Here is a 15,792-nt window from a genome sequence, read left to right as displayed (position 1 = left end):
TTACCAGATGTAGCACCATAACCCTATTGATTGTGATTAATAATTTTAAAAGTATCTTTTGATGGTAAGTGTGGCCAAGCAGAAGAAACATAAGATATGTAAAATTCTTGGAGCTAAATGATTTTGACTCTCAGCTAACATATCAATTTGATACGCGTTGATACTCATTGATCTAGAAAATTAGCAATATTGTATGAACAATAATCATAAAGCTCTGTATGAATCCATCAAGACCAACACTTCATGGCTAAGTACTTTCACATCTGTTAGTTTATTTCATCAATCATGGTTCTCAAAGTTATTCTGGAGTCTCCTGGAAATTCCTGACGCCTTTTTTTAAAGATACATTCATTTAATTTATTTTACTTTTTGGCTGGGCCATACAGTATGTGGGATCTTAGTTCCCTGATCAGGGATCGAACTCATGGCCTCTGCATTGGAAATTCAGAGTGTTAGCCACTGGACCACCAGAGAAGTCCCCCTGATAACTTTTGTCTTTGTATCCTTTGTAGAATCTAGCACAGGTTAAAGACAACTTTATTTTCAAATTAATACTAAAATATTATTTGTCTGTTTCCTTCTCTTTCTCTTATAAGCATACAGTAGAATTTTCTAGACTGTATTACCCAATCACGTGATAGCTAATGGTATGTGTACTTATATACTCTTCTGTTTTAAACATTTCCTGTTTGACTTTCTAATATGATAAATGTCTACAGATATAATTCAAATAAGTGAATTATATACAGTATAATTACGAATACAGTAAATGTCAGTAGATAAAATCCACATAAATATAAATTTCAAGAGTGTAAAACAGAAGAGCTATGCTTTTGTGATCTCATTCAGTCTCATGGCTTAAACACCATCCAATATCATCTGGTGACCCACAAATACATAACTCCAGTTTGGACAGCCCACCTGAATTCCAGAATTGAACCTCCAGCTGCTTAGATACATATATATTTAAATATCTAAGAGGAATGTCAAATATAGCATCTCAAAATCTCCCATCGTCCTCCACCTGCTTCTCTCAGTGTTTTTGAGAAAATGGTAATTCTATTTTTTAGCTATCCTTTTCTCCTGGAGGGTGGCCACAATTCACCTTCTCCATCAGCATCACCCTAATTCAGCTCATCTGCATTTCTACCCTGAATCTTCATAATAATTGGGTTTCATTCTGCTGTCCTTGCCTCACGGTAGGCTCTACTCAACAGCAGCCAGAAGGTCCTCCTAAAATATGAATCAGACTTCACACCTATACACTCGTCTCCTCAACTGTCTTTACACGTACCCCAGAGTCTAATAGGCTTCAAGGAAGTACACAGTCCGTCTTCCCTGCTTCATGAATCTGTCCTCAACTCCTATCACTCTCCTGCTTGACCCCTCAATTCTAGTCACACTGACCTTCTTGCTGTTCCTTCAACACAAGGAGCATCCTGCCATCTTAGGACCTCTGCTTTTGCTGCTCACTCTACGTATAATTCTTTCTCCTTTCAGAAATCCACAGTTCTTATTCCTTATTTCCTGCACGTTTCAGATCAAATATCATATTACTAGTGAATCTATCCTTGACCATCCAGTTTAAAATGGCCACAGCCTAGGACTCTCTAGTCCTTTTTCCCTATAACAAATAGCACCATCTGATCAACAACACATCGCTTATTTTTTACTTTACAAGAAGGTGGCATCTGTGCCTACTTGATGCCTACTTGGTTCACTGATGAACGTGAATGTGTGCTCAGTCACTTAGTCGTGTCTGACTCTTTGTGACCCCATGGACTGTAACCGACCAGGCTCCTCTGTCCATGGGATTCTCCAGACAAGAATACTGGAGTGGGTTGCCATGCCCTCCTCCAGGGCATCTTTCCAATCCAGGGATGAGCCTGCATCTCCTGTGGCTCCTGCACTACAGGCAGATTCTTTATAGTTGAGCCACTGGGGAAGCCCTTGTACAGTGCTATATAGCTAAATATTGTCCCATCTAGGAGGCAATTTTGGATTTAATTTCTTCAAAGTAATATTGACTTCATTTATTCATTGATTCAGTGTCCTTCTGTCAGGCTCAGTTCTGGGCACTGAGGGTAGAAAAGAGAACAAAACAGACAAACACGTTTCTCTCAGGAAGTTTAATTCTAGTGAAGAAATAAACAATACATGAGATAAATAAAAAACACATATAAGGTTGGACAGCAATAAGTACTAAAGACAAAATAACTCAGAGAAGAGAGGGTGTTTCTGACAGGCATTGCAGTTTTAGATATGTTGGCAGAGAAGGCTTCGGTGAGAAAGTGATTTTGTATAAAGACCAGAGGAAGTGAAGGAGTGGAGCACAGATACTGGGGAAAATGCTACATGGATAGATTGAAGAACAAAGTTCATGGACCCAAGTTGGAAATATATCTGGGATGTTTAAGGAGCAGCAAAGAAGATAATGTGGCTGGATCAAAATGGACAAAACTGAGGAGTGGAAAAGGAGGTGAAGGATGTGAAGGGGACCAAAACTTGTAGGACTTTAAGTGAGGATTTGGATTTATTGGGGCTTCCCTTGTAGCTCACTCGGTCTTCTTGGAGATGAGGCCATCTGAGGAATGGCACATTCTGTATTACATTTTAGGAAGTGCTCTGCTGAGAACAGACTATGCCTGTGGTGAGGATGGCAGGGAAGGAGGCTGGAAGGAGTCAGGGAGACATGCAAGAGACTACAGTAAGTCCCCTAACTGTGAACCTTCCAGTTGTGAACTTTCAAAGACGCAAACATGCATTCCATCAACATAAGCATGAATGAAACTGCAGCTTGCCCTCCGTCTCCTATTGCTGATGACCCTTCAGCTCTACCATCTCCCACCTCCTCTTGCTCCTCCAGTCAGTAACTCTTCTTGCCTGTTCACTCGATGCCAGCCCTCCTATGCCAGCCATTGTATGGTACTACTGCATTTTCCAAGGTACTGTATTGTAAGATTAAAAATATTTTCCTTATTTTATGTTCATGTTTGTTTTTTATGTATTATTTGTGTAGAAAGTATTATAAGCTGATTACAGCACATTACTACATAGCTGATTGTGTTAGTTGGGTACCCAGGCTAACTTCGTTGGATGTATGAAAAATTGGACATATGGACGTGCTCTCAGAATGGAACCTGTTCATATGTAGAGGACTTACTGTACTGCAAAAATCTAGGTGACAGACAATGTAGGTCACAGTGCCCTAAGGGGTCACAAGTTGTCAGATTCTGAATTTATTTAGAAGTCAAAATGAACAGGATTTACTGCCATATTGATTATAAGTATGAGAGGAACAAAGGATTGAAACATAACCCAAAATTAAAAAAAACCCTTTTTTTATAAATGTAATGTTTTTCATATTACATGTTAGCTTTGTAAAAGGACAATGTTAGTACTTCTTTTGTGAATTTTTCTTTCTACTGTTCTGTCATTTTAACACTTTGTCTTCTATTTCTGTGTTTTTATGTATCAAATAGAAGTTTGAACCAGTATAATATGGTGAAGGACCCTATGCACAGTCTTCCTTTGATTTAAAAAACAAAAAAAACATAATAATATGGTTTTAGGAAACAAGTAAACATATGTGAGAGGAAAGAGCTTGGATTTTCATTTACAATTGTTGTCCATGCTCTGGTTGATGCGTACGATTCAGGATTAAAATGTAGTATTTTACATCAAAGGTACCATTATGAACTGAATCACATTCCTCCGAAATCATATGTTGAAGTCCCAATGTTTCATGTCACTGTATTTGAAGATAAGAACTTTGTGGAATTGGTTAAATGAGGTCACAAGAGTAGGACCTTAGTGCTACAGCTCGTGTCCTTAACAAGAAGAGGAGGAGACACCAGAGCTCCCTCTTTCCCTCTATGCATGTGTGCCATGGCAAAGCCTTGTGAGGACACAGCAAGAAATCTGCAAGCCAGGAAGAGAGGATTCACCTGGAACTGAATCATCTGGCACTGTGATCCGGGACTCGGTAGCATTTCAGAACTGTGAGTATTACATTTCCGTCAAGTCATTTAGTCTATGGTATTTCATTATGGCAGCCCAAGCAGGTTCATATAGGTACTAATTTTTTATCTGCTCAGTATATATAAGGGATAACACGTGCCACTTAGTACACGACTATGGTGCAAAGAGTTGTTCCATTTCCTCTCCTGCATTTGTGCAAACCAGTGAGAGGGATGTGGTTTTAGGATAACCTCAATCTCAGTTACTTTGTCTTTTCATATATTTCAGCCATTGACTAACTTCAAGATTTAAATCACTATTAGTAACAGACCATGTTAATACATTTCATAGAGATTTTGATTTAGCAAGTCTGCAAAAGGGTCCTCATATTTGAATTTCTAACAAACACTGTGATGATTCCGACCACACTTTGAAAAACACTGAGATAAAGTTCTTTCCACATAACTCTTCTAAATATCGTGCAGAGTGGACCTTACGATGTGCTCTTCACGACTGTTCCTAGGGATTGCAAACAGGGTTTATAGTAACTTTATAAAAAACTTTGCAAAAGGTCAAGAATGCAGATAGGATACAGCTAAAACAAACAATGCTTGATGTGGTTAGCATTTTAGCCCACTTATGACAACTACAAGGTACCTGCTGACACTGCCACCTATTTCTGGAACAGCTCAGTTAACTCATTTTTTTAAGTTCACGTTACTAAATCAGAAACATTATGTACAACTTTAGTGGGGCATATTCCTGAGTATCAGGTTCTCCATTTATGAAAAGAACATGACTCAATTTGTGCTATCCCATAATAGCAACATTGTAAAGGAGTCAAGGGGTGAGCCAGCTTTGAGAAAAAATAGAGGTGGCTGGTAATAGGTTAGGAAAATGGAAAGCAGGCTTACTTTGAAATGGGAAGTGTTTTAGCTCCTGGTCTCCATGGGTTCAGGCACAATTATCTGCCTATTTCTGCCCTTAGTTCATCCTGTTCCCCCGACACCCTCCCCACCTTCTTAACCTACAAATCCTCCCCCTCTAATCTTGATACACACAAGCATTCACGTGGTGGTGACTAATAGGAGTCTTACATAGAAGTCCAGAGTTAACAAGGGTTGAATGACAGAACCTTAGCCATAAGACAGGAATCTTAAGATGGTCTGCTGCATAACTTCAACATGGCCCTGCCATTTGCCAGCAACCTGATTCAAACATTGGACCTCACTGAAATATGTTCATGACCTGGAATACATTCTGAGGGAGAGTAGGGAGCAGAGAAGAACAAGGCTTGGGGAAGTGGTAAGACCCTAGCCTATGCAGACTAAGAACAACTTTTTTTTTTTTTAATCAGTTTAGATTTTTTTTTGTAGTGTTAACGATTTGTCAAGTGCTAGATAAGTACTGTCTTTCTCATGCTAGAGAGATGTGTAGATGTTTCCTCTGTACCAAAAATTAAAATATGCTCCCAGATAAGGGACACTAAGCCAGAAAACAGGTCACAATGGATCATGTTATTAAAAAATGCTCATTTGTGAAAAGGCAGACATTCTAATATATAAACAAATTCATGTCCCTGAGGGGGGAAAAAAGCTATTAATTTATAACTCGATCCTCTGTCCTTCAGTGAGATGGGCAACTCCCTTCCTAAATCAGGACTTTAGACTAACAATTTTGTCTCTCTATTTAAAGAAAAGAAAGTGGAAAGGAAATAAAAATCCTGGATACTGACAATATTCTGGACTTCAAGGAAGCTGGCACTGCCCCTCCCCCTCTAGAGTCTTCCCGCCCATCCCCCCAACCCATTTACCACTTCCTGCTTCTTTCTCCATCATTTCCTAAGGCACAGAGTTGTTCAATCTGTCCTCCTTCACATGAAAACACAACCCAAACTCAAACTAAATCGTTTTCCAAAGAGAATTTCGAGAGCAGAGAAGTGGTTACTTTTGGCAATAGGCCTCCCAGAATGTTCTGTGCATCTCACATAGGGCTAATTACTGCAGAATATAACAGCGATCAATACTTTTGTTCTAACTGAGAAGAGGCTGTGCCAACACAGACAGCCAGCTGCCGAGAGAAAGGTGTTTTGAATCGTGCGTGGCTTTGCATAGTTTCATGCACACAGGCCGTCTGGGTTGTGAGGATGAGGCACACTTAAGGTACTCCCATTCCAAAGCTGATTTCTCATTTAGCTTTTGAATAATGAGATTTCATACCCCACAGAGGTGATGGTGATCCAGGCAGCTGGCAGAGCTGATCGTTTCTAATTTAATTTGTGCAGTGAGCTGACTGGGACCCTACCTTTTGTCCCTGCACATCTGTCGTGATGTTGTCGGCTTCCCCATCCTCAATCTCCCCCATCTTCACGACACTGACTTCTATCGTGCCGACAACTTTGCCACCATCTGAGGTTCTGCAACCAAAAATAAATGAAATGAATGAAAGGTAAGACTCTTCTCTTTCCAGAAAGTATATCCAAACATGTTTGTTTCTGAAAACCACTAGCACTGCTTTTTACCTGCATCGGTTGTAATGAACAAATCTGCTTTTTTAGACATAAAAACCTGTACATCATGTTGGTGTTGTTTTTAATTTCCAAAGAAAATTAAGCATGGTAGGTGCATGGACTGTCAAAAGCTACCTCATGAAGGTAAAGTCACCTCAAGGCTTTTAGGAGTAGCCAAGACTAGGATCCATGCTCCATTTGATAACCCCATGTCCCTACAGCAGCATCAGTCATGTCTCCTCTGTACCAAGCTCATGGGATACTGTCCACATCTATTACAGACACTACATCTGAATAAAACAGAAAAGAGTAAAAATAACCTTATATTCCTCTATGACCCAGCCATTGGCTATAACTTTGATTTTATGCCTTTTTCCAAATGTCATTTTTCTTTCTCAGAGACCAGTTAAAGATGATTCTCTCCCAGCAAACATCAGAAAGTTATAGTACATACAGAGCAGAAATTAATCACTGAAGTCATTTAAGATAACCATTACTTTTTTGGATAAAGAAGCTGAGACTCAAGAAGACAGACACATTCATGGAAACAAAGTGGCAAAACCAGAAACCAAGGTTTGTATTCCCTTTAAGTCTGTTGACTTAAAGCAGTCTTCTCTACTTAATGAAAATGATAATTTTATATTAAGATTTTCATCATAACCACTGTTACACACATTTTATGGTTAACATCAATAATGAAAACAAAAATAAAGTTAATAACAACAATCCTTTAAGAGTCTCAAATTTATTTTCTGGGCAATAAAATATACAGAATAAATGATGGCATCATGTCATGGGAACACTGTAAGACACAATGATGGGCTTCCCTTTAAACTTATTTGGAAGATAGGCAGTTAAGTCATCCATTGGTGGGGTGCGGCTGTGGCTTCTCCCTAAGCCTAACTGACTAAAGTTAGTTACATAATCTTCATTTTCTTTATCTAGTCATTTTTAATTTTTATTTTAAATTTTAATCTGAATATAAATGGTATATTTCAACCAATTCCTTCAAAACGTCACTATTTTTATTATTAGAGGTGTCAGAAGAGGAATAGGAAGATTAGTACAGTTTACTAAAGTGCTTATTAAAATAATGAATAAGTTAGGTGAAAAGGAAATCCAATTTTTACCAGATCATAAAAAGTTTTTCTCAAATATATAGAGTACAAATTTAAACACACCTTTTGAATTATGCTTCTAAGAAAACCAAATTACAAAAATTCTAGAGACCTAAACATAGGGAATGCAATAATGTAATAAAATAAAGATTATGTACATAGAAAAATAAAAGGGATTTACTTAAATAGTGTATTAAGGTTCTTATTAAATGTAAAATAAAATGCTTCTTGGTGATTTTTAAATCAGTGTAAATCATAATATTAACTCAATTTTTTAAATTAATATAGAAAACTTAAGTATTTATTATAGAGAAGATGTATATGCAGATGACAGTATTATCTATGATGTTGTAAAAAAAACTAAACTCCAATTCTGAGATAATTTTAACAATTAATTATATCATTTTCCCACTTGAAAATTATATAGTAACCTATAAATCATGAATGTGACATTGCTGCTGCTAAGTCACTTCAGTTGTATCCGACTCTGTGCGACCCCATGGACTGCAGCCTACCAGGCTTCTCCATCCATGGGATTCTCCAGGCAAGAACATGGAGTGGGTTGCCATTTCCTTCTCCAATGCATGAAAGTGGAAAGTGAAAGAAGTCAATCAGTCGTGTCTGACTCTTAGCGACCCCATGGACTGCAGCCTACCAGGCTCCTCCATCCATGGGATTTTCCGGGCTACAGTACTGGAGTGGGGTGCCATTGCCTTCTCCTGAATGTGACATTATCTCTGTCCAATTATTCAGTATCTGATAGTTAAATAAAGAATTTAATAGAAGCCCTGGTACTACTCATAGTTTTTTCTGGAAATCTGCAGACTCCTCCTCCCCACAATTTGATAATCAATAACAATTAAAGATACCTTTTTCTTCCCATAGGCATTGTTTAAAAATTTTGCTTAAGCAAACCACTTAATTTCTAGGAATACAAAGGTCCTGTATAACTTTCTGAATTTTTTCAGTGAACTGAACTAAATAATGTCATAGTGATTTGAAAAAGAGGCCAGACTTCTTACAGCCTCATTCCCAGCACTGAGTAACAAACCAATATTTGCAATAATAGGTGAAAGTCTGAATTCAGGAGTTCGAGTTATCTGCCAGCTTCATGACCTTGGACAAGGAACTTAGCCATGTGAAACTTTGTAAAATGGAGATGATAATTTTATTATAAGAACTACTACATGATTTATGTAAAGTTCTCAGCATGATGACTTACACAAGATAAGTGTGCTTCTTCCTTCTCCCTCTCCTCTTCATCCCAGTAGCAGTAGTAGAAGTACCAACAAAATTGCTATTGTCATTAATGTCTTTGTTGTTGTTTAGTCACTAAGTCCTGTCCGACTCTTTTGTGACCCCATGGACTGTAGCCTTCCAGGCTCCTCTGTCCATGGGATTTCCCAGGCAAGAATACTGGAATGGGTTGCCATTTCCTTCTCCATCCCTGTAGCAAGAAATACTATAATCTTTTAATATAGTCTTCGATGCCTATTTTAGTACAATTTCTGAAAAGAACTGAATTCAATTCAGAATTTTACTAAAATGGGCATCAAAGACTGTATTAAAAGATTATAGGATTGCTTGCCACACGCATCTCAAGAGTGTCTTAAGTGCTCATTAGAGATACAAAGACTTTGTAATGACAGATGACATTATAAAGTTTACATTCCTAGTAGTGCAAAAGAATACAAGTTCATACCAATTACAATGCAACTGAACCTTTCAAAGTGCTAAAGTTAGATGAAGAAGCAACACACCAAGGGATTGTGGGAATAAGCTTACAAACTGTAGCTATATTTCAGTTCAGCTCAGTTCAGTCAGTCAGTCGTGTCCGACTCTTTGCGACCCCATGAACCGCAGCACGCCAGGCCTCCCTGTCCATCACCAACTCCCAGAGTCCACCCAAACCCATGTCCATTGATTGGTGATGTAGTCCCTTTAAAAAAGTATCTGTTTACTTTTAAAATACAGGCATATCTTGTTTTACTGTGCTTTGTTTTATTGCTCTTTGCTTTTTTTGGAGCATCACAGTTATCATGTTAGCTTTTTACAAATTGAATGTTCATGGCAACCCTATGTTGAGCTAGTCTTGGGGAAGCTAGCCATTCTTCCCCAAAGCATTTGCTCGCTGTGTTTCTGTATCATTTTAGATTAAGGAATTCTTGAGGGATTCTAAAACTTTTTTTTTCATTTTGGATAAGGATCTCTGAGTACCCTAGAGCATGCTTCTTCATCCGAGATTTATGGGAGGCAGAGTGGTGAATCTAGGTTATAAACTGAAGAACCAAACCCAAGATACCCAAAAGCAAGGGTCATCCTGTCAGTGAACTACAATGTGAAAAGTAGAGGCAGTTTTTTATTTATCCTATAACAATTTACTACCCACAGAACATGGATATTCAACACTTGTCTTCAATCAGGCAAATCACAATCAAAATACCTATCTCATGTTTCCAAAGGCTGTTTCAAAAGCAATTTAAAAAAAAATTAGAAAATATTCATTCTTAAGTGATTAATGATGCTTTCAATTTATCACTCATTAGGTTTAGGAGGCTACTAATAATTGTGGGCATGTGTGCATGCTAAGTCGCTTCAGTTGTGTCCAACTCCTTGCTCCCCTATGGACCATAGCCTGCTAGGCTCCTCTGTCCATGGGATTTTTCAGACAAAAATACTGGAGTGGGTTGCCATGCCCTCCTCCTGGGGATCTTCCCGACCCAGGGATTGAACCTGTGTCTCCTGCACTGCAGGAGGATTCTTTACCATCTGAGCCACCTGGGAAGCCCCTCTAATAACTACTTAACCATTATTCATCATGAAAATTCTACTGAATTTTATCTAATGGAAATTTATCCTATCTGCATGGGAGATACATTGAAGAACCCAAAGACCTCTTTCCAGCTCAGTTGCTCATTAGCTATGTGACATACAACATTACCACTTAGCTCTCTGAATTTCAGTTTCCGTTACTACAAAAAAAAACACAATTATCCGTTGAGAGCTATTATATCAGCACTAGAGTGTCTTGCCCTGAAGTGGCTGGAATTCCATCATATGATCCCATTATAGGCTATCATGGGCTGATACAGCCTTGGGGAAAATCTCAGGAAAATCCTAGCCTGTCCTCCTCACTCTCCACCTTCGCTTCCAACATTTCCTCCAAACAAATGAAGCAAACAAAATGCATACCAAACCTAGAAAGTAACTTAACACTTCTAGCCAAATACAAGGATGAGTTTTTCTTATACTGTGTGTTAGTCATTCAGTCATGTCCGACTCTTTTTGCATGGACTGTAGTCCATCAGGCTCCTTTGTCTATGAGATTTCCTAGACAAGAATATTGGAGTGGGCAGCCATTTCCTTATCCAGGGGAATCTTCCTCACCCAGGGATCAAACCCGAGTCTCCTGCATTGCAGGCGTGTTCTTTACAGTCTGAGCCACCACAGAAGCCAGTATTAATGTATCCATATATATTTTACTGCCATTATGACACTGCATCTTGGCATTTTCACAAAGATACAAATTTCACTGAACTAAGAAACAAAAGCAATCTTCATACACTTTCCTAGAAATTTATATGGTCATAAGAACAAGATGCATTAATAAATATCTCAATCTATATGAAGAAAAAAAAAATGTCATTTCAGCCTCTTGCCAGGTCATTACCACTGCTTAATGCAGAGAGCTATAAGAGAAGTAAAAGATGAATAGTTCATGGCAGCTACATTATTTCAATCACAACATCAAGTTCCTATTTTCCTCAGCATATACACTTAAATATTTAACCATGCCAACAAGATGGAAGACAGAGAAGGGGAAATTTTCAGCAAAGCAAATCTATACTTCCTTATCACTTAGGTTTTCATGCTTAATGCATTAGTGATTAACATTTAAAATAACTCCCCTAATGCTTCCTAATGAAATATTCAACCTCACATGCTGAAGCATATAAACATTTTAGAAGACTGCAGGAAAAGGAGTATAAAACAGTTTTCTAACAAAAGACAATTTAATGACATTTTTCCTCTCAACTTCTTTATCACCTATTGTACCATCCTTAGTAGAGCAAAAAGAAAAAAATAATACTATGGACATCTTAAACAGCAACATGCAAATAACTCCTTTATTTTGGAAATGCCACAGAGATACAAATGACTCCATAAACATCCAGGGGAAAACCATCATTAGCACTGCCAATCTCTGTGAATATAAAGTAGTCTTGGGACACTAAGCACAGGAGTCATCATCTGGGAGACATGCCTGCATTTAATCCAGCTGGATGTACAACCGGGCAATGAAAAGCTCACCTGGACAGAAAAACAAGCAAGGCCGTAAGTAAACAAATGGAGTTAGCGAGTAAGTGGACTCAGACTATCTTTCGAGAGAATGCATTGGGCCTCAGAGAAGTGAGAATTCTACTTAAGTATGTATGACTAAACACACCTCTCTTCTGGCTGAACTGCACACATTTCAGAAGACATATAATACTTTCAAGCTAGTACTCAAAACTTTTCAGTCATTCTTAATATCATAGCTTACACACTTTAAGGTTTAGTCTTTTGTTTTCTTCTCTTTTCGCATCACAAGCTTATCTCCTGAAATTTCATTCCTTACTATGGGATGCAATTATCCTATCTTTGAGGCTCTACCACAATTCTATAGAGCCTATTCTTACTTGGTTTCCTGTTCTAAAACTCCAAATTCCTTTTGTCCTGATAGAAGTTTACATTCTATAAGCTTACAGTCTAACTCGTCCTCTTCCCAAACCCCAACTCACATCAGTAGTGTATCATTCTCCAAAGGCCAAAACCACGAATATTCCATTTCTACCAGTGCTTTGTCCCTACCATCCAATAAGTCACTACACCCTACTGATTCTTCCCCTAGAATACCTCTTTTTTTTTTTTGTCCCTTCCAGTGACAACATCTTAATGAGTTTCACCAAATTTCTATCATTGCACTTGAAGGACCTACTTCCCATCTTCCAGAATCCTTCTCTTCCCTTGTGTTCATGTCAGGCTTTCTTCTTGAAGGACCTACTTCCCATCTTCCAGAATCCTTCTCTTCCCTTGTGTTCATGTCAGGCTTTCTTCTTGAAGGACCTACTTCCCATCTTCCAGAATCTTTGTCTTCCCTTGTGTTCATGTCAGGCTTTCTTCTTGAAGGACCTACTTCCCATCTTCCAGAATCCTTCTCTTCCCTTGTGTTCATGTCAGGCTTTCTTCTTGAAGGACCTACTTCCCATCTTCCAGAATCCTTCTCTTCCCTTGTGTTCATGTCAGGCTTTCTTCTTGAAGGACCTACTTCCCATCTTCCAGAATCCTTCTCTTCCCTTGTGTTCATGTCAGGCTTTCTTCTTGAAGGACCTACTTCCCATCTTCCAGAATCTTTCTCTTCCCTTGTGTTCATGTCAGGCTTTCTTCTTGAAGGACCTACTTCCCATCTTCCAGAATCCTTCTCTTCCCTTGTGTTCATGTCAGGCTTTCTTCTTGAAGGACCTACTTCCCATCTTCCAGAATCCTTCTCTTCCCTTGTGTTCATGTCAGGCTTTCTTCTTGAAGGACCTACTTCCCATCTTCCAGAATCTCTCTCTTCCCTTGTGTTCATGTCAGGCTTTCTTCTTGAAGGACCTACTTCCCATCTTCCAGAATCCTTCTCTTCCCTTGTGTTCATGTCAGGCTTTCTTCTTGAAGGACCTACTTCCCATCTTCCAGAATCTTTCTCTTCCCTTGTGTTCATGTCAGGCTTTCTTCTTAAAGACCTGCTATCATTATTTTATTTTCTCTGCCAAAATTCCTTAGATATTGACCAACATCTACCCAGAGAGTTAGAAGTGTAGACTGCCTTTCAAAACTTATCCGGGGTTATGGACAGCTCAGTATTTTTGGTTTAAACTGATCCATGTCATCACACACCAGTAAATGATTGAGTATGATCTTAGTGAAAAGCACAGTGATCTGAGTGACAGAGTCCTTGGTTACAATGTTGGCTGTTTAAACAACTATGAGATCATGAGTGGGCAATTCAGCCTCTATTAAGATTCATGAGCTATAAAATATGAAGGTAGCAAACCATCCTACTTATCTCACAAGATTTATGTGTCTCAAAGTAAAAGATCTTAAGTTTAAATATAAAAATGCTTTTGTGGGAATTCCGTGGAAGTCCAGTGGTTAGGACTTGACATTATCATTATCAGGACTGGTTCTATCTCCGGTCAGGGGACTAGGGTCCCACAAACCACACAGCATGGCCCCCAAAATTGCTTTCATGTATGGTAATGAGTACAGCTGTTATACTTATCTGGGCCACAAAGTTCCAAGAGCACATCATAGATACGTTGACTATCAGTTTTTCAGACTATTTGGCTTGTAAATTCCTCTTTACTGCTGAAAACAGTACTATCCAAATATGAATAACTGCCTCAGTACAAATAAGCTAAAGAAATAGTTCTCTCCTCATGACTCTATTAAAATATATACATATATATCAATATATAGTGAGTTGTATTTGGAAACTTGATTCAATGCTAGATGTAAAGCATAAACTATTTCTTTAAATTTTAGATGCAATAAAGACCTCGTCGGCAAGGTGAGACAACACCTTGGCATCTTGCAAATATCCTTTCAGGATTCCCAGGCAACCAAAGCTACATTCAAGTTGACAGGTCACCATCATCTGCTTTTTGGTCGATAAGATGTAGAAAGTAAGATAGAAGAAGCACACACCATACTCCCGTACCCACTGGATGAAGCTATAAAACCTGGACAGACTGCACAGAGCAGCTATTTGAGGACTAAAAGTAAACAGTGTCAGGCACACGGGGGAAGAAGATCAGAATTTTAAATACCATTGACCCAGAAGTTAATTCAGCATTTTTTTCTCTATCATATCTCATGATCTAGACTTAACACAGCCCCAAGCCCGGAGATGGTCATGGCATACACCAAGAAAGCTCCAGGAAAAGCTTTCTAGTCTGGCTCAAATAGAAAAGAGGTCTTCTAAAATTCAGAAGAGTGATGAAATCACGTTTCCTGTCTCTACTCTCTTGGATCTTAGCCCCCAAACAATCCAATGGCGGCAGCAACAAAAATGAGAGCTGGGAGGAAGCGCAGGAGCCTAAAATGATGAGCATAGGAAGCTTTCCTCTCTGATTGCAGCTGTGATCCCAAGGGGATGGGGAGAATGTCCCTTACTTTCTATCTCTCTCTGTTGTCCCCTAGGTCTTGGCCTCAGAAGAAGGTGTAGTTGCATGGCAGAGAAGTGAAAATCAAACCCCAGCTTTCTGGATAAAGAATCTTTTGATCCTTCCCTTTCAGGGAAGCCACAGGAAACAGGGATGTGCCAGAGAGAGTGTAGAGAGGAGGGAGCTTAGGAAGGTACATCTTAATATTTTTCATGAACTTCTGGGCTTACCTCAAGTGTGCATATATGGATCTAAATCATGTATGAGGCACTTTGGGAAATAATCGATGGACTGCACTACCCCTAGGTCCCAGACCGTCACCTGGGTGACAAACTTGAAGGACAGGTAAGAATAACACTATGAAAGTTCTGAAAACAGAAGTGATAATTGAAACTACGAAGTTTCACAAGACACAAGGTCAGCACACAAATAACAGCAATCAACAAGTAGGAACTGAAATTTTTAAAAAAATATATATTAATCGTTTATAGCAAGTCCAAAATAAATCTATCCTTAGATATCAACCTACCAAAAACATACAGGATTTATATGCTGAAAATGACAGATGTTGATGCAAGAAATTTAAAAAGTTCTAAATAAATGGTGAGACATACTGTCTTCGTATATTGGAACAAATTTATTAAGATGTCAATTCTTCCTAAATTGATCTACAGCTTTAAGGCAATACCAGTTAAAATCCCAGCAAGGATTTTTTGTATATATTGACAAGTTCATTCAAAAAATTACAAAGAAAGCCAAAGTAAATAGAATGGCCCACATAATTTATAGGAAGAACAACAATGGAGAAATTAAATCAACTGATTTTTAAAATTTACTGGAAATCTACAGTAACCAAAATTGTGTGGTACTGACAGCAGGACAGATATATTGATGAGACAGAATACAGAGGCAATGTAGCCAACTGTTTTTGACAAAGTTAATCAGTACAATGGAAAAAACATAGTCCTTTCAACAAATGGTATTAGAACAAATATTCACTCGGGAGAAAAGTGAAATA

At 38.5% G+C, this 15,792-nt stretch overlaps 1 protein-coding gene across 5 annotated transcripts in view; it reads right to left on the bottom strand.

The window, feature by feature from the left end:
- The window catches only part of INPP4B (inositol polyphosphate-4-phosphatase type II B), a 714,114-nt gene that overhangs the window by 246,447 nt on the left and 451,875 nt on the right, over window positions 1-15,792 (bottom strand). For all 5 annotated transcript variants that reach the window (XM_019977498.2, XM_070769067.1, XM_019977497.2 and 2 more), the window contains one exon: window positions 6,265-6,376. In XM_019977498.2, the coding sequence (XP_019833057.2) occupies window positions 6,265-6,376 (112 nt within the window). The remainder of the gene's footprint in view (window positions 1-6,264; window positions 6,377-15,792) is intronic.

This window comes from Bos indicus, chromosome 17 (genome assembly GCF_029378745.1).
Source record: "Bos indicus isolate NIAB-ARS_2022 breed Sahiwal x Tharparkar chromosome 17, NIAB-ARS_B.indTharparkar_mat_pri_1.0, whole genome shotgun sequence".
NCBI classification, from domain to species: Eukaryota; Metazoa; Chordata; class Mammalia; order Artiodactyla; family Bovidae; genus Bos; species Bos indicus.
This window is presented reverse-complemented; position numbering and strand designations above follow the sequence as displayed.